This window comes from Mya arenaria, chromosome 6, assembly GCF_026914265.1.
Source record: "Mya arenaria isolate MELC-2E11 chromosome 6, ASM2691426v1".
Lineage (NCBI taxonomy): Eukaryota > Metazoa > Mollusca > Bivalvia > Myida > Myidae > Mya > Mya arenaria.
This window is the reverse complement of record NC_069127.1, coordinates 8,978,630-9,003,341: the sequence shown is the minus strand read 5'-3', so window position 1 is coordinate 9,003,341 and position 24,712 is coordinate 8,978,630. Positions and strand designations below refer to the sequence as shown.

At 36.4% G+C, this 24,712-nt stretch overlaps 3 protein-coding genes across 3 annotated transcripts; 1 reads left to right on the top strand and 2 right to left on the bottom strand.

Moving 5' to 3' along the window:
* LOC128238161 (ufm1-specific protease 1-like) lies at positions 1-9,013 on the bottom strand. Its single transcript, XM_052953766.1, has 5 exons — positions 8,853-9,013; positions 5,444-5,656; positions 3,275-3,377; positions 2,622-2,692; positions 1-2,151 (listed from the first exon to the last, which is right to left on the bottom strand). Exons 1-5 carry the CDS (start codon positions 8,994-8,996, stop codon positions 2,008-2,010), a joined length of 675 nt encoding a protein of 224 aa, XP_052809726.1. The 5' UTR covers positions 8,997-9,013; the 3' UTR covers positions 1-2,007.
* On the top strand, positions 8,862-15,096 carry LOC128238160 (pre-mRNA-splicing factor syf2-like). The gene is made up of 7 exons (XM_052953764.1): positions 8,862-9,019; positions 10,285-10,371; positions 10,698-10,823; positions 11,305-11,422; positions 12,761-12,851; positions 13,771-13,869; positions 14,477-15,096. Exons 1-7 carry the CDS (start codon positions 9,008-9,010, stop codon positions 14,640-14,642), a joined length of 699 nt encoding a protein of 232 aa, XP_052809724.1. The 5' UTR covers positions 8,862-9,007; the 3' UTR covers positions 14,643-15,096.
* LOC128238159 (uncharacterized) lies at positions 15,096-19,443 on the bottom strand. The gene is made up of 5 exons (XM_052953763.1): positions 19,101-19,443; positions 18,313-18,458; positions 17,775-17,970; positions 17,259-17,360; positions 15,096-16,684 (listed from the first exon to the last, which is right to left on the bottom strand). Exons 1-5 carry the CDS (start codon positions 19,324-19,326, stop codon positions 16,272-16,274), a joined length of 1,083 nt encoding a protein of 360 aa, XP_052809723.1. The 5' UTR covers positions 19,327-19,443; the 3' UTR covers positions 15,096-16,271.
* Between the last annotated feature and the right edge of the window lie 5,269 nt (positions 19,444-24,712).

Sequence of the window (24,712 nt, the reverse complement as noted above, 5' to 3'; positions counted from 1 at the left end):
TGAAACTTTAAGTGTCTTTATTACATACCTACATTGAAACACAAATGTTGCCTGCTACCATCATATCAGTTAAAAGATGAGTCTTACATGAGCTCTAATCCCAAGGACTTAAACTGGTACCACACAAGTCCACACCCTTCACATGCCACATGTATGTAATCATGGAGATGCAACTGTCATTACCCATCTGTTGGTAAAACAATCCAAAGCTTGTTAAGTTTCAGCCCACCCATGGGCTTGCCGAGTTTCAAACACCCGTCTTAAGACCCTGAGTGGCTTGTTGACTGTTGGAGACATTGAGTGGCTAGTTGATTGAGTGGCTTCTTGAGCTTCCCATTCATTAAGCGGCTGGTCGAATTTCAGACACTGAGTGGCTTGTCAAGTTTCAGACACCCAGTGGCTTTTCCAAGTTTCAGACACACGGAGTGGCTTGAACAGTATCAAGCACATCAAGTGGCAACACACCCAGTGGATTGTCAAGTGTCAAACACACCCAGTGGCTGGTAGAGTGACGGATGATAAAACCCAATGGATTGTTGAGTGTCAGACACACCCAGTGGCTGGTAGAGTGACGGATGATAAAACCCAATGGATTGTTGAGTGTCAGACACACCCAGTGGCTGGTAGAGTGACGGATGATAAAACTCAATGGATTGTTGAATGTCAAACACACCCAGTGGCTGGTAGAGTGACGGATGATAAAACCCAATGGATTATTGAGTGTCAGACACACCCAGTGGCTGGTAGAGTGACGGATGATAAAACCCAAAGGATTATTGAATGTCAGACACACCCAGTGGCTGGTAGAGTGACGGATGATAAAATCCAATGGATTGTTGAATGTCAGACACACCCAGTGGCTGGTAGAGTGACGGATGATAAAAACCAATGGATTGTTGAGTGTCAGACACACCCAGTGGCTGGTAGAGTGACGGATGATAAAACCCAATGGATTGTTGAGTGTCAAACACACCCAGTGGCTGGTAGAGTGACGGATGATAAAACCCAATGGATTATTGAATGTCAGACACACCCAGTGGCTGGTAGAGTGACGGATGATAAAACCCAATGGATTATTGAATGTCAGACACACCCAGTGGCTGGTAGAGTGACGGATGATAAAATCCAATGGATTGTTGAGTGTCAAACACACCCAGTGGCTGGTAGAGTGACGGATGATAAAATCCAATGGATTGTTGAGTGTCAAACACACCCAGTGGCTGGTAGAGTGACGGATAATAAAACACAATGGATTGTTGAGTGTCAAACACACCCAGTGGCTGGTAGAGTGACGGATAATAAAACCCAATGGATTGTTGAGTGTCAGACACACCAAGTGGCTGGTAGAGTGACGGATGATAAAACCCAATGGATTGTTGAGTGTCAAACACACCCAGTGGCTGGTAGAGTGACGGATGATAAAACCCAATGGATTGTTGAGTGTCAGACACACCCAGTGGCTGGTAGAGTGACGGATAATAAAACCCAATGGATTGTTGAGTGTCAGACACACCCAGTGAATGGTAGAGTGACGGATAATAAAACCCAATGGATTGTTGAGTGTCAGACACACCCAGTGGCTGGTAGAGTGACGGATAATAAAACCCAATGGATTGTTGAGTGTCAAACACACCCAGTGGCTGGTAGAGTGACGGATGATAAAACCCAATGGATTGTTGAGTGTCAGACACACCCAGTGGCTGGTAGAGTGACGGATAATAAAACCCAATGGATTGTTGAGTGTCAGACACACTCCGTGGCTTTAAAATGTTGAACACTCCTGGTGGCTTTTTGAGTGCTAGACACACCTTGTGGCTTGTTGAAATCAACCAGGTTACATGCCTTTGTAGGTAGAGGAGTGTTCAGTGTAGAGTCTACCATAGGATTCCACTGCATCCAGAAACAAAGGTTGTAGGAAGTGTGGTGTATGAAGTGGTCCACAGTTTTCCATCAGACCTAATGTCACCTTAACCATTGGACAAACAAGTTTGAGACCCACTTGCCCTATCAGGTTTTTGACCCTAAGACAAGCCTTGGAAGACAGAGGTTGTAGAAAGTATGGTGCATGAAGTGATCCATGGTTTTCCACTGCACCCAGCCATTAGCCTGGAGTTCTTCCTTCGATACTGTGGGGCCGACATAGTGGGGATCCTGTAAAGGTGATTATAGTTTATTCTGTTGCAAAATATCAAAAAGCTAAATAAGCATACAAAAGTATATGATTTTATTCCATTTACAAACATAAAATTATACAAAAGTCATGGAAAGTGACTTCTTGATTTATTTTACTTCATTGTAAAATACTAATGATATTCATCCCAGAAGAAGTAGATTCATTTATGACACTTCTTTGATGGTAATTGGTACCATCCAGAGGCCTGTTTCAATGATTTTAGTCATCCCAAATAGCAACAATTAATTTTCTTTATATCCTTGTTCATTTTACATATTAAAATTTCAGTCCACACAAATATTACAAAAATAACTATGACACTAAGAAAATCTAAATTTACGATTTAAATTGACTACTAGTACCATCTTTATTGAAACCGCCCCCTGAACACATTCCAAATTTCTACCCAGTCCCTGTCTAAACAGATCTGTTTTAAATTTAATCTCACCACAATAAGCAGAGCTGCTGGACTGGTGCATGCACCTACCACACCTTTAGAAGAACTGTCACTTTCACCACCTGCAAGAAGGCAAATCATAGTTTAACAAGTGTACGGATATTGATAGTCAAACAAATCAAATGACATTCATGGAAGTAAAGCCCAAATTCTATATGTTATAAATGAAATTATAACCCACAGGCCTGATTATATGAACATATAACAAAACCCTAGATTGATTTACAAGCCTATCCTTGCTTAGGGCTTGCAGGCTTGTACTAATATTGATCACAAAACTTAACTTATTGTACAATAAATACTGCACTACTTGAACAATGAGGATGTCAATGGAAAAGTTACAAAAAAAAATACAAACAATAAATAAATACAGCTTTTTTTAAATAATAGTTTATTGCATGAATGTAAATACAGTGTAACAATCAATACAACATAAACAGGTATACAAAGAATTTGAGACAAATAATTAGTTATCAAACATGCAAAGGGATTGGGCCACGAGTTATACCAACATCAGTTACGCTCCTCTCCCATGCAAACAGCTGAGTAGCTTTCACTAAATTGCCATACATTATAGCTGTGTTTATTTTAATATTAAGAACATAACATATTTTAGTAAATAAACATGTAAAACATATACATACCCATCATGATTGGGGAGCCATATGTGTTGATATGCTCTATTATTTCATCAAGATGGTTTGGTAACTCAGATCCTGAGCTGATGTGAATAATCTTGCATGGAACCTGAAAGTTAAATGTCAGAAACTAATTCTTCAGTAAGCTAATTGGTGATCAAGGCAACAAGAATATTTTTACTAAATCACTTGTAATATTTTTATGCCCGGCATATAGGCTTGCAAATGTCAGTTGGTCGGTCAGTCTGTCTTTATTTGACCTCAACAGTGCTGTGCAAGTGCTAGGATATACTGACCCCTGTTGTGGGAACAGTAGGCAAAAAGCCATGGTTACAGCCAGTGGTGGTGTTTAAGAAACGTTGTACCCACAATAACAAGAAAACAGTGAAGAATGCACCATGAAACTTCAGTAGTAAGTTGTAGATGAGCAATTGTTAACCCCTTGTTTTAGGGTCATAACTCATTAGGTCAAAAGTGACAGTTAATGCTGTTTGGAAAATCAATTTAGCATAACAACACAGAAACCATTTGATGTAAGACCATAAATATTTGTGGTAGGACCAAATGCATTAATAGGTTGTACTATACAAGCAGATGACCATTATTGTTTTAATAGTCAGTAGGTCAAAGGTCACCACCATTGTCAACCTTAAGACAAGTATAAAATAACCCTGTGTGTGTAAAAACTAAGGATGCAAACGAATATTCGAATATTCGATCAAACGTTTGGTATTTGAATGTCAAAATTGGTATTCGAAATATTTGAAAAAAAAATCAATATTAAAGGGAATAAAACACATTTTGCCTACAACACTGATGTTGTTTATAAAGTATGTTTGTCTTGTTTTTACAACGATTGGCCCCTAATGCCAGAGGTGTGAATGTGATGACTAGACACACGTCATGTATCATTTAGGGACATATCGGCGGGTACTATAAAAAGTCCCCCTACTTTTACAATAACTAGTGGCGGATCTGCGGTCTTGTGGTTAACACACTTGACTTTCAATCCAGGGATCGCAGGTTCGATCCCCCGTCACATCACTAAAAAAATACTAATTGTCTTCCGGGAGGGACGTTAAATGGGGGTCCCGTGTGACAGTGCTATACACTGGTGCACGTTAAAGAACCAGGGTAGCTCTAACCAGGGTTACATTCTGTCTGTGCACTATGCTCCAAAAACTATAAATGACTAACACTCTTAACGGCGCACTCGCCGAATAGGCAAGGCCCGAGTGCGAGTATAAATAAGCTTACACACCCCCAATAACTAGCTAGGGATCGGTTGTAGCACCAATGTGTTGTCTTAGCTGCAAATACTGTGCAACATAGCCAAATCGAGGTGATGATATGAATGCCATGTGCTACAATAATATTGTTGCATATATGTGATTTAAACTGTTTCAATGTTTCAATACAATTTTCATGCTTTGAAATGGATTTTAGGATATATTTCCTCTATTGTTTTACACTAGCCGAGTCCAATCCACTTATGTTTTCATTTTACTATTTTACTAGAACCGAATTGGTTTGGGGTTTCCATAGTTATATTTAGTCAATTTAGAGGTCAATCTCAGAAAGAGGCTGATCATCCTATGGAAAGACCCTCCATTGGCGCAAAACACTGTTTGACTAGGAATCCATCTATTTCACATTGTTTACAAAAGGCAGCGGAATTAAATTATTTGATTTGTTGTTTGTCTGCTTATAATGTATTGTTTTTTTCTTCCTGAAAATCAAGAATTTCAAAGTCTCATTTGGGGAAAATCAGGGTCCGTCGGGCATACTGGCTACGACAAAATAGGGTTAAAATACCCCGGCTATTACTTTAGCGAATAATAATAGTAGTTTACTACATCTTCCAAAATACTTATTTCTGTAATCGAATATTCGAATATTCAAGCGAAAGAATTACCAAATATTCGAATATCAATTTTGCCATTTGTTTGCATCCCTAGTAAAAACAAAATCACTTGAGATATGATCATATGTCTCAAAAAACAAAGAATCATTTGATATACTTTTGTAATTGTTATGATATACTTGTGTAATTGTTATTATAAAGTCAATGGTTATCTAACAAACAAATTTAGATTTGATGAATCAGAACAACTTGGATTAATAGAGTCAGTGATTAAAAAAAAAACACGCTTCATGAATTGGTTGGGAACTTACATCATAAAAGTTATCAAGACACAGGCAGACTTCAAAAGAGCCAATCCATTCACAAGACCCTTTAAATGAAGATGGTTTGTCCTCCATTGTGACCAACGCCTCCTGTATTTTAGGTATTGAGGGAACATCTGCAGGTGTTTTGTCTGATAAAACCATCTGATGTCTGACCCAGGAACATAAGGATTGTAAGGTCCGATATCCACAGCCCCAGCCCTGAGAATAGAATAATACTTTTTTTATGATATTTTACCTTTCCACTGATTAAAGTAAGTCTAGGAAATGTCTACCTGCTATGGGGCTCAAAAGCAATACCACTAAAACACTACCATGGCACCTGACCGACTGAGATAACAGGCCGTTTGTTCTAACCCACACACACTACACTCCTCCCCACATCAAAGTTTCATGTTGATGTAGGCCCTTTGGACTTTAACTTTGAATATAAGTAAATCTGAGAGGAAAAATGTGCTTAGTATCGGGCTGGAATCCTTAAACCGAATAAGCTTACCTGGTTGTGTCTTACCCAGGCACGCTACATGAATGAAACAAATGGTGGGACAAAATAGTTTTAGGGACTCATTGATAACAAGAGATGTTTGTCAAACATTATGCCCCCCCCCCCTGAGCGCCATGTTGTCAGGATTATATGGACAATTGAATGAAGATTATGACCATTAAAGTGTGAGGATAAAGTGTGTTATGACCGTCATGACCTTTGACTCTATGAACTCAAAATCCAGAGTCATCAGCTGGTCACCAGAAACCTAAATGTCAAGTTTGAGGGCCATGGGTGCAGGCATTGTCAAGTTATCACAAGACAAGTTTTTTTCGTTCAAGGTCACTGTGACAACTCAGACAACCTTTTACCATTCAAGATTACTGTGACCTTGACCTTTGGCTCTATGAATCCTAAAATCAATAAGGGTGATTTACTGGTCAGGCTTAACATCCATGTCAAATTTAATGATCATAGGTTCAGGCATTGTTGAGATATCAGTGGGGGGAGATTTGTTAACTTTTTTGCGTTAAAGGTTACTGTGACATTGACCATGGCCTGATGACCCCCAAAGTCGATAAGGGTCATCTACTGGGCAGGCCAAACCTTCATGTCAAGTTTGATGACCATAGGTCCAAGAATTGTCGAGTTTGCTTTCAAGGTCACTGTGACCTTGACCTTTGACCCCTAAAATCAATAGGGGTCATCTACTGGTCAGGCCCAACCTCCATGTCAAGTTTGATGACTATAGGTCCAAGAATTGTCGAGTTTGCTTTCAAGGTCACTGTGACCTTGACCTTTGACCCCTAAAATCAATAGGGGTCATCTACTGATCAGGCCCAACCTCCATGTCAAGTTTGAGGGCCATGGGTGCAGGCATTGTTGAGTTATCACTTGGACAACCTTTTATCATTCAAGGTCACTGTGACCTTGACCTTTGGCCCAATGACCCCTAAAATTAATAGGGACAATCTCCTGGCCAGACTCAACCTCCATATCAAGTTTGAGGGCCATGGGTGCAGCCATTGTCAAGTTATCACTCGGATAACCTTTTACCATTCCAGGTCACTGTGACCTTGACCTTTGGCCCAATGACCCCTTAAATCAATAGGGACCATCTTCTGGCCAGGCCCAACCTCCAAGCCAAGTTTGAGGGCCATGGGTGCAGGCATTGTCAAGTTATCACTCGAACAACCTTTTATCATTCCAGGTCACTGTGACCTTGACCTTTGGCCAGATGACCCCCAAAAACCATAGGGGTCATCTCCTGGTCAGGCCAATTCTCCAAGTCAAGTTTGAGGGCCATGAGTGCAGGCATTGTTGAGTTATCAATCGGACAACCTTTTACCATTCAAGGTCACTGTGACCTTGACCTTTGGCCAATGACCCCCAAAAACAATAGGGGTCATCTACTGGTCAGGCCCAACCTCCAAGTCAAGTTTGAGGGCCATGGGTGCAGGCATTGTTGAGTTATCACTCGAACAACCTTTTACCATTCAAGGTCTTTGTGACCTTGACCTTTGACCCATTGAGCCCAAAAAACAATAGGGGTCAGCTACTGGTCAGGCCCAACCTCCAAGTCAAGTTTGAGGGCCATGGGTGCAGGCATTGTCACATTATCACTCGGACAACCTTTTACCATTCAAGGTCACTGTGACCTTGACCTTTGGCCTGATGACCCCCAAAAACAATAGTGGTCATCTACTGGTCAGGCCCAACCTCCATGTCAAGTTTGAGGGCCATGGGTGCAGGCATTGTTGAGTTATCACTCGGACAAGCTTTAAAATTATCTTACCATTAAAGGTCACTGTGACCTTGACCTTTGACCCGATGACCCCCAAAATCAATAGGGGTCATCTACTGGTCAGGCCCAACCTTCATGTGAAGTTTGATGACCATACGTCCAGGAATTGTTCAGTTATCACTCAGACAAGCTTTGGTCTACCGACGGACCGACCGACCGACATACCGACATGCCTACAAACTGTGCAAAGCAATATACCCCTCTTCTTCGAAGGGGGGCATAACAAGAAATGTATTAATTGTCTGTCCTATTACAATTTTCAATTGATTAATAGTGACTAAAATTAATATCTGGACAAATGTAATATAGGTACGTTTTTCACTATATGCTAAGTACCAGGATGTGGCCCAGGATTCCATCTCTATTTTTAAAATTGAGAATGCTACTTCAAATTGATATTTTGTAAAAAATTGGAGTGATGCACCTAAGTTATAGTTATACTTTATAATCAGTCAAATATATATGCACTCATAGAGAAAAATATCATAGATATCTCAGAGATTAAATATTTTCTGCTATACTAGAACTTTGCCAATATGCAACATAGATTCTTTGAAAAATTAACAGTGATAACATTTGGCTGGGATTTTACCAGCAGTTTATCCCCACATTATACCGGGGCTTGACTGGACCAAAAATCAAAGTCCCCGCCATTCCCCGGACCTGGTGGGGCTGTGGTTACAATTGACTGGTGCATAAAGTTCAAAGTGAGAATTTTCTCAGGAGAAACGTGGTAGCTTTCTAATTGGGTTTGAACCACAGGTGCTTGACACAAACTTTTTTTAATGTTCTATATGGGCTATATACTATAATTAGATATCTTATTATAGAATATAGCCCATATAGAACAAACTTTCCAAGCACCTGTGGTTCGGTTTGAACTGAATTTTGAAAGAAATGTATGATTGTCTTAAACGTGAATCAGTAGAAATGTGTTGTTTTTTAAATCTTAAGTGTTTCCTGTTTGCATTTAAATGAATAGGTCAATTAATTTATAGTGTACTGTAATTTATAGATTTGTTAGGACTTTTTGTCTGGGAGAAGATACAATTTGCACCGTTTACAATATTTATTTTTCAACTTTCAGACTTTCTTTGAAAACTACTGACCCTGTCATCTAAACCATCACAAAGATAGTGGGAATATTCATAACTTCCTCTGACTGTATGAATATCTTCGCCTATTTCTACCAGACCATTGTGAACATCGCGTAACAGCTGTCGACATTTTCCTTCGTCCATGGGCGCGGCCATCTTGAAATAAAATGGCGTCGACTGTAAGTAAACAAATATATTTGTCACCTTATTTCTTAATTTATATGAGTCTTTTGCAATTTAATTAATTGTTACTATTATATATTGTTAAATAAATACATTTTTAGATGTTGGATTACTTGGAAAGAAAAATACTTTTCCAAGTAACATAATAATCGAAATTTTATCAAGTGCCTTTAAGTGGAAAAATATTTCGGGCCTATTTTGTGTCAAAATGAATAATTCATTTTGCTGTTTATGTTCGTATGACATATGTACAGTATACACACACTTATCTTAGAGTTTCGCCTGACATTCACACTAAATCATAACTGAATTAACTTTATTAAGCAGATTATGTCAACAGCCAAATCACTAAGTCACTGGTTTCTTTAAGTGTGTTATTTAGAATTGTGTGCGATGGCGATTTATTGTTAAGAAGGCTGAAAAAAACACTTACTATCACATGGTTTCTATAAATAAAAACTCAAGAATAAAAATTCCAGAGATCCACACAAAAATTTACTACATATTAAAAAGAGCTGCATGGGAAATACCAACGAAATTCCAAACTGGTCCACTGATTTACTAAATTCTAGCGAGGCAGGGTAAAGCATCAATGATAAAATATTAGTGTTTCAGATGAATTACTGGGTCTGGGAAGACTTTCTAAACCAAAAACTTTTGAGTTAGTTCTTCAAATCGATTAGGTATTGGAACAGTTATGGGATATGCAAATTTCGTTATGACGTTGTGTGAGCTAAATTTAGATTTCACTAAGATTATACTTTCGTTTTTTTTGCATTTTGTAATTGCATTTTTTTATCATTCTGGGTGTGAAAAAGATCAAAAAGATTAACTTTAAGAGAAGCCATTTGGATATATATACATGTACATACAATTTTTTTTTACATCACCACAGACATATGGTTTATAGGTCCGTGACATCACTAAAACATAATGGGACTTTAATATTTGATTTTGGTTAAGTTATTTATTTATTTGGTGTGTGGTTATAAAAGCATTGTCAGGAATTAAGCATGATCATGATTATGGACTATGTCACATGTCAGGTTTCTTCTTTACTCAAATGTAAGTAAACAAGAAACCTGACATGTGGCGTTACAACTGTCGATGATGTGTTATTTATGTATACTGTATATATTTATATTATGTATAGCTCAACAAAAACTTTTTCTATCAATTGACAGCTGATAGCTTAACTTTTATTATTAATCATGGGTATTGTTCATGAATGAATATGGATTTTTATCATTTTATCTTACAGTCATCAGACACCTGTGCCCCAGGCTCCAGTGGCATGGACAAAACGAAGAGCAGGCTGGATAGATTCAAAAATCTGGAACTAAAAATGGTAGGAAAATGAAGATTTTAGCTGGACTCTGTTTAATAAAGATAAAGCTATATGAAAGTGAACTCATCAAAATTACGCATGTCTGTATTCAAATGAAAGAGCCCAAATGTTTGCATACACCTACCTTGTCACTCTATGTAAATTTCTAAAAGAAATCTGTATTTTAAGCCTACTAATGTATATATCATTGTCAGTTTGACCGGATGCTTCAGGTAGAGATGAAATTATTATCGTTATGAACTATCATTGTCCGAATAAAATTATTGAATAAGTACTTTCATGTCCTTATTGGTACTCACCGAACAATTTCTTAATATATTTGCTAGAATGAGGCTCGTAAGATGAATCACTCAGAGGTTGTCGAGGAGGACCGCAGGAAGAAACTTCCGGCCAACTTTGAACAGAAACGCAAGTTTGTGGAATGGGAGGAAAAGGAGGAAGCCAAACGAAAGGTTACCAGATCATCAAGTTTGAAAGTCATAAATCACACAAATAACACTTGAAGTGTAATGAGGGTTAAATAATGTTATATTTTCTCATTGATAATGTTTAAAAGTTTAATGAGTGAATAAACTTACAGTTTACAGTCTTATCTCAGTAACATGGATGTGATTTGTTCGCAGGTTCAAGGATTTCTGTGGATCTAATAGCTCCAGGGATCTTCTCCTTTTTTAACTTGAATTTTTTTTAACTGGTTGCCTTTGGTTGTGTTTTTATTTGGTGTTAGTATTGACACTCCAGTTATCTTCAAATTTGTCAGGAGAGCCCTCAAAATGGCCTAAAAAAATCAGTTTTGTTTCTGAGAAATGGTGTTTCACCCTCTTTGACTTCCATCGTCGAAATGATTTCAGCCCTTCAGCTGCCTGGTCAATGACATCCGAGCTAGAAAAGCATTTTTTGTCATAATACTAACTTTTGTGTTTTATTATGTAGGAGGCCCAGGCAAAGGGTGAGGACTATGACCGTGTAAAGTTGCTGGAAATCACCTCAGAAGATGCTGACAAGTGGGAAAGAAAGAAAAAGAAGAAAAACCCTGACCCTGGATTCTCAGGTGGGCCTTGAATCATTGAAGGATTAATCACATTTTCTTTCATGCCTTTATGTTGTTTGAACTCAATTAAGGAATGAATTGCGGGAGTGATGTCATTATCGTGGTATGAACGCAATTGGGCTGGTAAAAGTGTGTGGAAATACTTCATTTCATTTAAGAAAACCTTTCAGTAATCCTTCTGACCCATTCTGTAAATAGAATGACCCTAATGCAACCAGAAACATTTTTTCAAATGATGTCACAATAACGTGGGAAAAGATCTACCACTTGAAATCACTTTAAAACGTAAAATTCAAACACTTTTGGCAACAATACGTTTAAAATATAATAAATTAACACTTTACGGGACCTGCTGACACAATACAAACAAGATCAATAGTTTTCATGTATATTGTTATGCGATCAATTGCGATCCGAACATAAACAGGTGTTGTGTTCATCGATTGATAAACGCAATTGCCAAAAGGCAGTTCATTTAAGGAATGGAAGTTGAGGTGTAAATATTAGGCCATGTGAGCAAACTCCATGAAGTGCTTTAGAAAAAATGCGATCATTACGTTTATTTACATTCAAAATAAAATTCATTGCAATAAAACACTAGCAGTATCTTTTGCAATTGGGTATTTGTTCTTAAATAAATCAAACTGACAACATTATAATATTTGTAAGACTAGTTAATTTTTGTAACGTCTTATATCATTGGTTAAATGTCATTGTGCTAATCCAATCTGAGTGCATTATTGAAATAAACAATAACATCATATATGTAGCTCTGTGCCTGTTTATAATATGAACGTCATGTTTTATCTATAAAAAGGACTAGGCGAATGTAACTAAATGTTTATGTATATGTGTAGATTTATTTATATGTGTAGATTTATGTATATGTGTAGGTTTTACTACTTGCTGTAATACATACAACTCAATATTAATGATATACATAACAATAGTTATTTATTATATCATTGTTATGGGTTTCTCTCTCCTTCATGTAAGGTTTAAGTTTAAAGATGGTTTGATGGAATTGTAAACATCTGTTCCTTTACTTGCATGTAAGGGAAATTCAATCTTATAAGCCATTCAAGGTTTGCTGACATTTTTAGCACGCTAAAATTCATAATTATATCATGGTCGATTGTTGTTAGGAGTAATGTTGTTAGGATTAACATCTTTCTATAATCTGAAGAAAAAATGCATGATTTTTGTTGACATGTCATTAAATCTAGCAGGTCATATAACACTTAATGTAATGGCAGGATTTCATTCCCTTTTTACAGTGTGCTTGCATGTGTGTTTAGCACTTAAGGTAAGAAAAAAAAAACACCTTATAAATTGCAGACTTTGAGTCAGCAACGCACCGGCAGTACCAGCGCAACACAAAGAACATGAAGCCGGACATGCAGGAGGTGGCCAGGCAGAAGGAAAAACTGTAAGTGGGATTAACAGTTGGAATTTTTAGGGCAGTTCCAGAATTAATTGTAACAGGGAGTCGGAAGGCACTTTTTGAAAAAACAACAACACCCATATGTTAAAATTTTGCGCTTGCTCCAATACCAATATTTATTTTATTTTTTGTTACCCCACTATTCACATTTATGATTTTCCTCTAAACCCCTACCACCTATAATGAGGAGTTTTTCTCTGATCCCACCAACCACAATTAATTTAAATAAAATAAGGAGTACACAAATTCCAATAAACAACATATTTGGTGTTGTTTTTTTTCACTGGACTTGATTTAAGAAAACTTCCATTGGGGATGTGTTTTAATAGTTTTTACCTTTTCAGCACCTTGATGTATTCGAAATGAACATAATTGTTGACATGAAAAATGACGCACGTTGTATGCACCCCCCCTCCCACAATTTAACAAAAGCAACACACCTTAAATTCAGACATAATATTTCAGACACAAACTTATTTTTAAAATGTATATATTATATAGTATTGTACACCCAAAGGTTCCAATCTACATGCAAATGTGGTAAACATGGTAGTTGGGTAACCAGCCTAGAGCTTAATGGGATCATATGGTATTCAACTAATTTTCTCGCATCAGTTTCTTCCCCTCATATGTTTGGGCAATTTTCGCATTAAAGCAAAATATCAGAAATTACTTACACAGGGCTCTTTTACCCCCCCCCCCCTCTCCCTTCTAGATTGCAATAATCCAGATCAAATGTCTGGAATGTGACAATCATGAATGATGTTGAACCATTCTGACCTGATCAATCCAGCCATACCTACCATTATTCTAATTTTATTGGACAGCAAAATCTGAAACAATGATTTTCTTGGTCTGTTGGCTGATACAATAAATTGGTATAAACACCTTTGTTCCGTTGCAGTGGTGATGCATTCTACGCCAGTAAGGACACCATGGGGCTCACCCAACACAAGGACTCTAAGGAGGCAGTGGATCGCATGGTAGATGACCTTGAAAAACAGTATGTATCTAAAAATGTTGTCTTTAAACTCTTATTTTCCAATAACATTTGTCATCACCATCAGCAGGCCTGGGTTATGCACATTTCTTAGTACCAATTTATTGGATTGATTCAGTCTTCATAAGTATCCTTAGGGGAATCAGGTAAAAAAGTCAATATTGCATTTTACCCTGTGTGCCATACAAAATTGGCTTCTATCACGCACATTATTTTATATTAATTATGTCTTTTCTGATTGATTTGAAATTTTGTTACAGTTGCCAGGAGCATCAAAGCACTACATGGCAATTTTCATGCATAGTGTGCATTTTGTGCTTTTTTGGTTTTCGAAGACAATGTATTGTGATTGGTGTCATTGTCCCAAGAACTGTTTGAAATATACAAATACTTGGTGAAAATGTGGCCAGTGATTATATACACATATGTAGCAGGACCATTAACTCTGGCATAATTATTGGCAATTAATGCCCCTTTCCAACTGAAAACAGACTACTTTGGGGTTCATTCCTTGGTGCTCTTGTAACCTATGGCCCCTAAACTTACAAACATAGCTTGAGTACTGAAGCGATATCATAAAAACTTAAAATTGAAACTTTTTATTTTTCAGGATTGCCAAGCGTGCCAAGTACAGCAGGAGGAGGACACACGATGAAGACGCGGACATTGACTACATCAACGAGAGGAACAACAAGTTTAACAAGAAACTGGAACGATTCTATGGGACATATACTGCAGATATTAAACAGAACTTGGAAAGAGGAACTGCAGTGTAGTATCTTCATAACTACTTTAAGTCAGTTGGAGAGAGGGGATATACATATGTAAAGAGATGGGATGGACTTGAGCCAGTGCATTCTGAATGAAATCATACCTAATTGTGAAATATAATGATGACTCAATTAACTGGTGAAAGTTTTATAAGTGCATATAACACTGTACTTCGTAGTCAATTCAGTTATAACATAGGGTTTTGTTATTCTCTTTGAAAAGTGGAAAAATGCATTAATGCATTTTCAGTATTTTAATGGTAACAAGGTTATAGTCAAGGTATTGTTCTTGTTGGCCGTATAATATGAAATGAAAATTCTGGTCCTTTGTGTAACAGAATTGTGTCTGATTGGAAATTGACCCGTGTATAACTACGGTAGCTTATAGCTATAAATGACTACTCATTTTTAAATGCTTGAACATGTTGTAAATATTTGTAAAATAAAACAACGTTTTTTATGTTGGTTTTATATTTATTTTCAAAAGTAATGAATCAAAGTAAAAGACAATCAGAATGTAAAATACATTTGTACATGTATCTTGAGACGACATGTGGGCAGGTTAATTAGTGCATATTTGAAACACAGGTGCATATTTATATGTTAAATAGAGGTTCAGTGGGATGGTTCCCAGCTTGGTTAAAGTAAGACATTGTTAAACTATACAAACTTTTGTTAAGTAACTTCCTGTTTCAAGCCCTATCCAGCCCTTTGTTATAAATTTAGGAAAGTCGAAAACAAAATAAGAAAAGAACTGAAACCTGAAATATTTGCCATGTCATCAATTTTAAACATTATCAGGAACACTACCATTTACTAAATTTATTTTTTTCAAATGTCAATGGAAAATGAAAACCGAAACCAATTCTTTTTTATCTGCCTATGTATGAGGAATAACACTACAAAACGTCACAAAAGCATGCTCTTGAAGATTGAAACATAAAAGATATAAACGTTTATAAAAATATTGCAGTTGCAATTTACACATTATCTATCATAATACTGAATATAAACAAATATAACAGTTGTAAACATATATTCTATCAAATGCATAAAATTTTAGCTATGCTTAACAGAAATATTATTTTTTGTGTAAAAATAAATCTATTTACTCTGCATTATGTTTTAAATACAAGTAATGCTTAACATGTAATACTGTCCAACAACAACTTTATAAGTACCTCGGTTAAATATTATGCAATTAAACATTCATAAATATAGCATAAGTTTGAAGAAAGTTTTGAGTTGTAAAAAATACAATAACATGTACCGTATGTATCACAGAAATGCAATCAACAACCAAACATCACAGCTTCACACTTAAAACACTTCTTGTTTGATATAATATAATTTATACATGTATATAGTTTGCAAGTAATGCTTTAAAAACACACAAAGATAATATAAATTTCCTTTGGCATTAAAAACCTGAGAGGTATTAGTGCAAAGGAACTTGATTTCTTAAAACAACGTGTAAATAAGATCACATTAGTTTAGAATAAGAGAGAATTTAGCCGATTTTTTTTTGCTAAATCAAGCTTAACATTATTTTGTTCATTTTCTTCTATCTTAACAATATGCTTAATGTTTATTTGCTAAAGAATTAATGAAGTAATGCTACATTACTCAACAGTATTAATTCCTTCTCCATGGTAGTTTAACAATTTTGTTTGAGTCGGGCCATTCATATCTGGTCTGGTACTCAGTGAAACTTGGAGAATAGGAGGTCAAACCAAGGGGCCTTCCATGGAGCATAAAGTTGGGAGTCGGGTTGACTATAAAGTGACTGGTGCGCACATCAGTTGGTGGAGACTTGTAACGAGTCATGTACTCCGTCCTTCCAGGGAATGTTGTGTTGATTCCAGCCTGCTCCTGGACTGACATGTTTTTCTGTCCGCGAGGTTGAGAAAGGAATGCCTGGCTGTTGGAGGCAGAGGCATTGAGCGTGTTTGCAGTCTTGAGGTTCGCGAGCGCCTGACTCCTGTCTGCTGCACCCTCTGGGAACATTGTGTTACTGCGCGGGAAAATGCTGTCAACTGTCTGGTATCCTGAAATACAGTCACGATTGTAAAAGGGTAGGTTTAAATCAATATGAGGGTGCATTTTTATGTTTCCATTTGTTCAGTAATTTTGCATGTTGATTCAATATAATATCTTAATTGATGTACTGAAAATTAAAGCAATACTCTCCTCAGCTATTTTGTTCATTTTTATTTTCCTGATGCGAGGTGTCAACAAAGTTAGTTCTCTTAACCTCTAAAACAGACTTGAATGTTGACAAGTTTTGCTGCACTGATGAAAATTTTTGATACCATGAATGTGTATTTATTGTGTTACATATCAGCTGTTTAACATCAATGTCTTAGTGGTCCTGCAGTAATAACCTTCTTAAGCAATCCAGAGGTTCTTGGATCAAATCCTGCTGCAGATCATGACTTGTAAGTTGTAACTGTATATCAATATTTCCAAAAAGGCTTTTCATCTGATTACTTTCATAGAGCAGCTTATGGGATTTTAAGTGATGGAACTTTTAAACAGTCCTGTACTCTCAATGACCAACAAATAGGTATGAAAACCAACAGATAAAAAATATGTTTTTGAATATCTGGCATGTGTTTGTACCTTTGTTTTCGACTCGAGCTGGCTGGACATTCCCAAACCTTACAGCTGAGGCAGTTCTAGGCTGGGTGGATGCTTTCTGACCAAGGGCTTCTCCGCCATAAGCTAAAAGAATGGATATTGCAACCAGTTATGCTGACTAACTAAAATTTAATCTGATGACACCAAAACGTTCACTGTTCACACGTGAGCCTTCCATTGACAATGATCAGGAAACATAGGGTAAAGGCTAAACATAGGGTATTCTCCTTTACAATGTAGCTGAAGCATTACTCTAAAACTGATATCAAAGTATTTCACATCTATTTTGAAATTCAATTTCATGACATAAGGTTTGTGTCCTCTTTCTTGGATCTGATTTTACAAGAAAAGCTGTTCATTGCCTATAAGCATTACACAACCAACCAGACATCCCAGAAAAAAATATGTTTACACCAGAATACAAAACCAAACAGCTACAAGTGCATGATAAAAACAATAATATTGTTTCTGTTCATCCCTTGATAAACCGATACTAACTGTTTGATCTTTGGAAACTGCTGCGAAGGTAACCACCCTGAGTGTTTTTGTCCACCCAGCTGGTTCCCAGCTTGAACGGTTCTCGGCTTCCACGGGTCAGGTTGTTACGGTAACCAGTGTACCGGTCAGTTACACCAATGTGGTCACCAAACTGCTTGATTCTATCTGCAGCCCCAGTGGTGAAAGTATTCAGCTCCTGGAACAAAAAACAAGTAAAATCATAAACCTTGTTTCAAGTTTTATACTCTCAAGTAGTTTCTGTTTTCAACTACAGTAACCAAGCATAGGTGGCAGTATCAGTCAGAGGTTGTGGATTTATGTTAAAAGTGCACAAAATAAATACAATATATTTTTTATTTAAATGCATTATCATGTCCAACTCATTGATTTTAATGATCAAAACACATATATATATATACATATATGTACAGATAAAGGTGTAAAAAAATATAAGCAAATTTTGGCACTGTAGCTAGTAATTTAAATTCATTTATAAAGCTTATTATTAATGAAAAGACAATCTCATGCAAATGCTGACCTTCTCAGCATTTTTAAGATTGTTCAGAGCCCAATGATGTCTTTCCCTGATCTCATTCTCCTGGCAGTTGCTAACACTGGTTGTTTCCATCTTACTTTTGTAGTCATACAATGTGGCTGCCAGGGTGTCCAGCGCATTCTGAGCATCTGAAAAAAAATGAGGGACATTTTGTTTACTGATTTATGTACTGAATACTATTGAAGTAATACTGTTTTTCAATAGAGGCCAGGTGCTACAAAAGCCGTACATGGTGTAAAGGGCACACTGTTAACAGCTGTGAAGAGCTTGAACATTATGAATTTTACAGAAAATGCTAAGAAAGGTTTTAAATTGAAGCAATTAGGATGCAACTCCCAAATATGTCAAGTTTGTATATATTTATAATCATTTAACGTTGTGTTTTAATCAAAGCAAAATAAGTATATGATTCTTAAGCATTTAATTCCATGACGGCAGAAGGTTGCACTTGCATGTCCTATAGGCCAGAAAGATGCTTCCAGAAAACTGAGGGTCCAGCACCCTAGCTGTTATTACTTTTAAGCTAAAACCCTACAGAAGCTCCTTCAGAGCCAAGCACAAAAGCGGTATTAAAGGGTCGTACTGGGATTTCACTAATGGACTACACACAGGAAAGTTGACTCCTATGCGTATATTTGGAATAGAGCCGTGTTATTTTATACAAAAAGTGCAATGTGTATGTCCCTGCAAAGTATTTGGCATAAACAGGAGATAAACATTTTGGAATGTGACAATACTGTGTGATTTTAATTGGAATAATAGATACTTACACTGTGCATGTGCTGTGATCTGGGCGGAATCAAAGCCTTTCTGCCAGTCTGAAGATGATGTTATTAAATTCCCATCTAGTTTTAAGTGGTCCAGTCCATTAGCAATAGTGTTGAACTCATTGCCCAATTCTTCTGTCACATAATAGTTTCCACTTTGACATATTTGTTCAATGTCTCTCTTGATCGCATTCACTGTACTTGATAAAGCACCCCTCCGGCCAAGCATGATTCAGTTTTTAAAGTCAAATTACTCAAATTATGTGATAATTTAGGTTACAAAGGTGTTAATTGGCAATTAAGACATGAAAGTAGCGCCGTTAGTTACCTGTATAGCAACACTGAGTTTCCGGTTCCGGAAGCAGGTGCGTGAATGATCAAGGTTATGAAGTGCTCTTAATCGGATAAAGAACTGAAAGCGTCTGCTGAATTCATAAGCGCGCGAATTGTCAAAATATAAACTCCTGTTTTTGAGCTACTGTGTGTGCCATATAAGGCGGTATTTTGATATAAACAGTACGATCTATCGAGTTAACTCGAGATTTTTTCCGCGATCATCACCAAATTTGGACAACCTATGGGCAGAATATCTCGGCCAAGATCGCTGTAACCAGCCATGTCGCCCCAGTTATTTCAGAGTTTATGCCCTTGAAATCGCTTAAATTTCAAACTTTAAATTGTCCGTATCGTAAACGCAGGCCTGCGAATCACCATTATCGATACTTAATAAAGTTATGATAGGTATGTGTAGCAACAATTTCAAATGGCACAATCATGTATGTCACTATTGTCAGGGATACATTTAAATTATTTGGTTGTCTTCCTTGCAATGCCACAACTGTCCATGTGGTAACAACTCTTGCCATTTACGTCAAGCTTCGTGATTGTCAATTCTGTTGGAAAATGGTGTTCCAATTGCACAAGTGTATTCCATTTAGTCCTGTAGAGGAAACCTTTTTTTAAGAGGATCCATGGCACTGGGATATATATGATCCAATGTTCAGTGATGGTGGACTCGCGAGTCTTCATAGTACCATGGACCTATAAACCATGGATTGGCAACTCTCATCTGTGTTAATGCGATAACCTCAAACTCACGCGTGCAGCGGGATTTCATTCCGAGATCTTACCGTGTGGTCATTTTCGAGACGTCCGACATCGGCCGAATATATACCTAGGAAAACATTAATTAAAATTGACTCAAATGCATGGTACTTTAATTTGAGTTGATAATAGTCAAATTGAATCTGATTAAAATCACAGTTATTAATTATAATTAAATCTATAACGAACAAGGCATTATTAGCAGAGTTGGCGGAAATAACCGAAGATCGCCGTTAATCACCGATTGGAGATTCGGCGGAATTTTCCGATATTTGCGGAGCGCGCGCTAAGGATTGTGGGGAAATTATTATTTCTTATCGTTTCACCGATATGGGGCAGTTGCCAGTCCATGGTTTATAGGTCCATGATAGTACCAAAAATTGTCAAAAGACTAGGTCTTAGGACATCCATTTAGGTGGACCATGACTTTGGGAAAAATATTTCTGGAATATTTAGCAACAACCCATGTTACCCTCAGAATAATGAGCAATCGGAGATACTTTTTTTATTTATTTGACAATTCTTATGTATCCCTGTAATGCACCAGTCAATTGTAACCCCCCCCCCCCCCCCCCCCCCCCCCCTGGGACTCTGACTTTCGGTCCAACCAAGCCTGGGCAAAATCTCTACCTTGCGGGGACAAACTGCTGGTAAAATCCCCACCTAATGCCCCCGCACCCCAGGTACCCTAGATAAGACCCATTCCCTACTATTTTTTGCGCCAAATCAAAACCATTGCATTCACCCGGCACTGCGGGGCCACCTGGAAGACACAGTCCATTTCCCCAGCTATCCCCAGTATACCCCGGACCTGGGGGGCCTTGGTTACAATTGACCGGTGCATAACACGACAACTCGCAACTCTCAAACATTTAACAACGGGTGAAAAAATATATAGTAATTATGATTATGCAATGATGTGGAATAATAATGACAAAACTGTTCAATATATACCCGACAGCGATCTAAACTGAATTGAATTTGTCATTAGAGTTGTTATTTTCACATAAATATATTCTGGGTCACAAATACCCTTTTATACATGTACACAACCTGTCAGATTTGTCCCAGATTTACAGATATCGGGATACTTGATAAACAATTGACACATGTGTAACGGTCCGCTGTAGGCGGCGGATTAGTGTAACGGTCCGCTGTTGGTGGCGGATTAGTGTAACAGTGGAAGTATGTTCATAGTACATATGTTTACTTGGTTGGTAATATGCAAATTAGCCAAGCCTGGATTCTGTATGGATTGAGAATAAACTGTATATAAAGACCAGTGGACCCCTTCAAGGTCGAGTATGCTTTTCTCTGGAGGGATCTGTTGGTGCTTGTTTAACATCCCACGTAACACATGTACCAAAAGTGTTTTATGATATCTGAACAGTTTTTTGGCATAATGACATAAATATTTGTGTTTAATAGTAGGCAATAATATTTTTGTAGAAATTTTAATTTATAATGGAGATTATTTCAAATTTGTGATGATGGATGTCACGAGTCTGCCATAGTTTAAAAAAATCGTCAAAAGACTCATTGACGGCCATTTAGGTGGACTACCCTCAGGGGCAGTCACTTCAGCGTTATGGCACTTGAATTGCCTTAATTACACAAACTTTATGTAACTCAGCTGCAGATAGATAGATATTTATTTTCCTCCAATAAAGAAAGAGCAAAGAACATCACACTTGAAATACAACGTACGATACATTGATACTTATATACACACATATATTCACACACATGCAGTGACGCACAGAACAAGGTTCAGATGCAAATAATTAGGCGAAGGCTAGACCGAAAGCGAAATTCTAAAATCCACCTGATTTTTTAAGATAAAGTATGTTTAAAGTTGGCAATGCATGATACAATAAATATGTACTTTTTTAGTCACTTTTTTTAGACATGATGTAATGTAATAAAGATGTATAACAGCTAGGAAGATAAATAACAATTATTTAGACAGTCATGTATGCTCAAAAGTAAGGATCATATACAAAATAGATAAGATAAGACGCAGATATATATTACATTCACATTAATTTCACAAATAAATAAATATGATATTTATAAACCTGAGTGAGATATATATTAGGTTTTTTTTTTATTACTTTCCTATTAATTACACAAATACATAGATATGATGTTAATATATATATATGATTGAAGGACATTGAGTAAAAATAATTATCTGTCATAAATCACAGTATTAAAAAATAACATTTTGTAATTTACCATCATATTAAATGAAGTTGAATATGAGCTCATGCAAGATGCAGAATGCCGAGGATATAGAAACCATGGATTAGAACCAAGTCTATGTCATAGCGAAAAGTGAGAATTCATCTGAGAACTTATCTGTTATCATAAGTTAACTAAGCGGATTTTCCCTATACTTGCTTAGTAAACTTGGTAAATGATTTCATCTGATTGTTCCACTGATATCAGCCATGACTTTACATTGACTTATGAAGCTCTTTGATTAATTATATCTTTCCTATTCAAACTTTTCTTAATTCTTGATTTATGGATTTAAATTAGTCCACATTGGACAAATTCAAACATATTAGTTGCTAATTACACAGCCGTACAAGTGGTTTATATGTTTGTGATAAGTTTCAGTTAGATCAAAGGTCATTGTTAATAGTCTTAGTAAAACTTTTCCGTATAATAACTCGAATACAGTTGGACCTTTGACTATCAAAATTTCAGTGGTATGTAGATGTCCTCTATTGTTTTGGGGGCAGTTAAGGTCAAAGATCATCGGCAACTGAGTCTTAACTCTTATGAAAACCTGTTTGTAGTAAGAATGTATGTTTTACCTTCATCTGAGACCAATAACAAATATGAAAAATAAAAGGTTAATAGTCAGATTTTAGGTATTTCATTTTTACTTTCATCATCTTCATATGACAAGCACACACTACAAACAAATATATACTTGTTGAAACATTTATTAAAATGAAGTTCTGTATAATATCATGTTTTAATTATATTCATGCATTCATAAATGTAATATTGATCTGTTCAGAATATTATTTTTTTCTAGACAGAATCATAAATGGCACAATAGTGTTACAGTTAATTTCTAGAAATAATTTTTTATACCAAAATCAAAAATGCTATCGTACCATATCCAGTTACACTCAACTGGACACATGATGTACTCATCAGCTGGCGATCCCATGTATACTGTGTTTATTAGTGATGGGTGTATTTTAAAGACACTTTATTCAATAATGTTAAATATTTTGATAAGACTATATAGATAATAGTATGCATGTTACATGTTTACAGAGTGAATGCTATAAAGCTATACAAACTTATTCTGTTATCAAAGAGGCTGGTAGGTAATACTAATGAATATGTATAGAAAGGTGCTGGGCTTAAACCAATGATATGTACCGGTAAACACTTCGTCATGCAAGACAACTTGTGAAGCTAGCTGATGGTACCATGACATTATCTGTATGAAAACAATAACATGATTCTATATAAAGTAAGTTTATATTATATTCATACTTTAATATAACATTATTTGTAGGAATGAAAACAATGAAATGCTTTAAATTCTATTTAATATAAAATAAGTAATTGTATTCAAAAATCCATAATAGCCATACCCATTGTTAACACATGCTTATAACTGTTTATATATATATCTATATGATTAAATGTGCCAATGTTGCCCCTGTGTGTGGGCCTTAGGCCTTTTAGGGCCTAGGACCTTTTAATTGCTAAATCAGCCTGTGCCCATGAATCTGTTTTATTGATCTAAACAGTAAAATTTATTATTATCATTACTACAATGGATTTTGTCAACAGTTCTATTGTTATGCTTTATATTGTTTGAGTTGAACTTTACAGAACAAACATATCACATTGCTATCAGTAAGAAACCTTTAAAGCTACACCTTCACAGATTGAAGTTTTTGACATATTTTTAAGCGGAATTTGACTTCAATGGCTTCAATCCAGCCATACAAGAAAGTTCGCAGTAGAACATATCTCAATTGTACCCAAAACTGCCCAAAATTACATTTTTTTGAAAGCGTAAGTATAAGTCTTTTTGTTATAAAACATCAGATTCCGAACATAAAATTATGAAAAATGTGATCTTATCTTTTGTCACTTATCTTATTTTTCTTGTTCTTTTACAAAAAAAACAAAAAGTTGTCAAAACAGTCAATCTGTTAGAGTGCATCTTTAAGAGGCCTATTATTTTTCAACCACATATATCTTCCTTTTTTCCAAAATATGAAAATATACACAAGTTTAAGTGGAGAATGTGTCATAAATGAATGTTTTTTCTTGACATTCAGAATTTCATTTAAGAGTCCCCATTTAAGAGTCCTTGAAAGTCCTCCAAAAAGGTACAGTGGCAGAGACAGGAATTTAAAACTGGGGGACATGTATGGAATTGTTGATGCATTTCAACCCTTCATTTACTTTTATGCATCTTATTAACATACTAATGGACATACTTATGAATTTTTTTATATTTATCA

Bases quoted from the DNA above. Each gene is read 5' to 3' on its own strand.
- LOC128238160 (XM_052953764.1), top strand. The intron at 11,423-12,760 runs GTGGGCCTTGAA...TATAAATTGCAG, and splicing joins CCCTGACCCTGGATTCTCAG to ACTTTGAGTCAGCAACGCAC. The intron at 12,852-13,770 runs GTAAGTGGGATT...GTTCCGTTGCAG, and splicing joins GCCAGGCAGAAGGAAAAACT to TGGTGATGCATTCTACGCCA.
- LOC128238161 (XM_052953766.1), bottom strand. From the start codon at position 8,996: ATGGCCGCGCCCATGGACGAAGGAAAATGTCGACAGCTGTTACGCGAT. The intron at 5,657-8,852 runs GTCAGTAGTTTT...TTCTATTCTCAG, and splicing joins GTGATGGTTTAGATGACAGG to GGCTGGGGCTGTGGATATCG. The intron at 2,152-2,621 runs GTGAGATTAAAT...TCACCTTTACAG, and splicing joins CAGCAGCTCTGCTTATTGTG to GATCCCCACTATGTCGGCCC.
- LOC128238159 (XM_052953763.1), bottom strand. From the start codon at position 19,326: ATGCTTGGCCGGAGGGGTGCTTTATCAAGTACAGTGAATGCGATCAAG. The intron at 18,459-19,100 runs GTAAGTATCTAT...ATTTTTTTTCAG, and splicing joins GATCACAGCACATGCACAGT to ATGCTCAGAATGCGCTGGAC. The intron at 16,685-17,258 runs GTACAAACACAT...ACTGTATTTCAG, and splicing joins AGCTCGAGTCGAAAACAAAG to GATACCAGACAGTTGACAGC.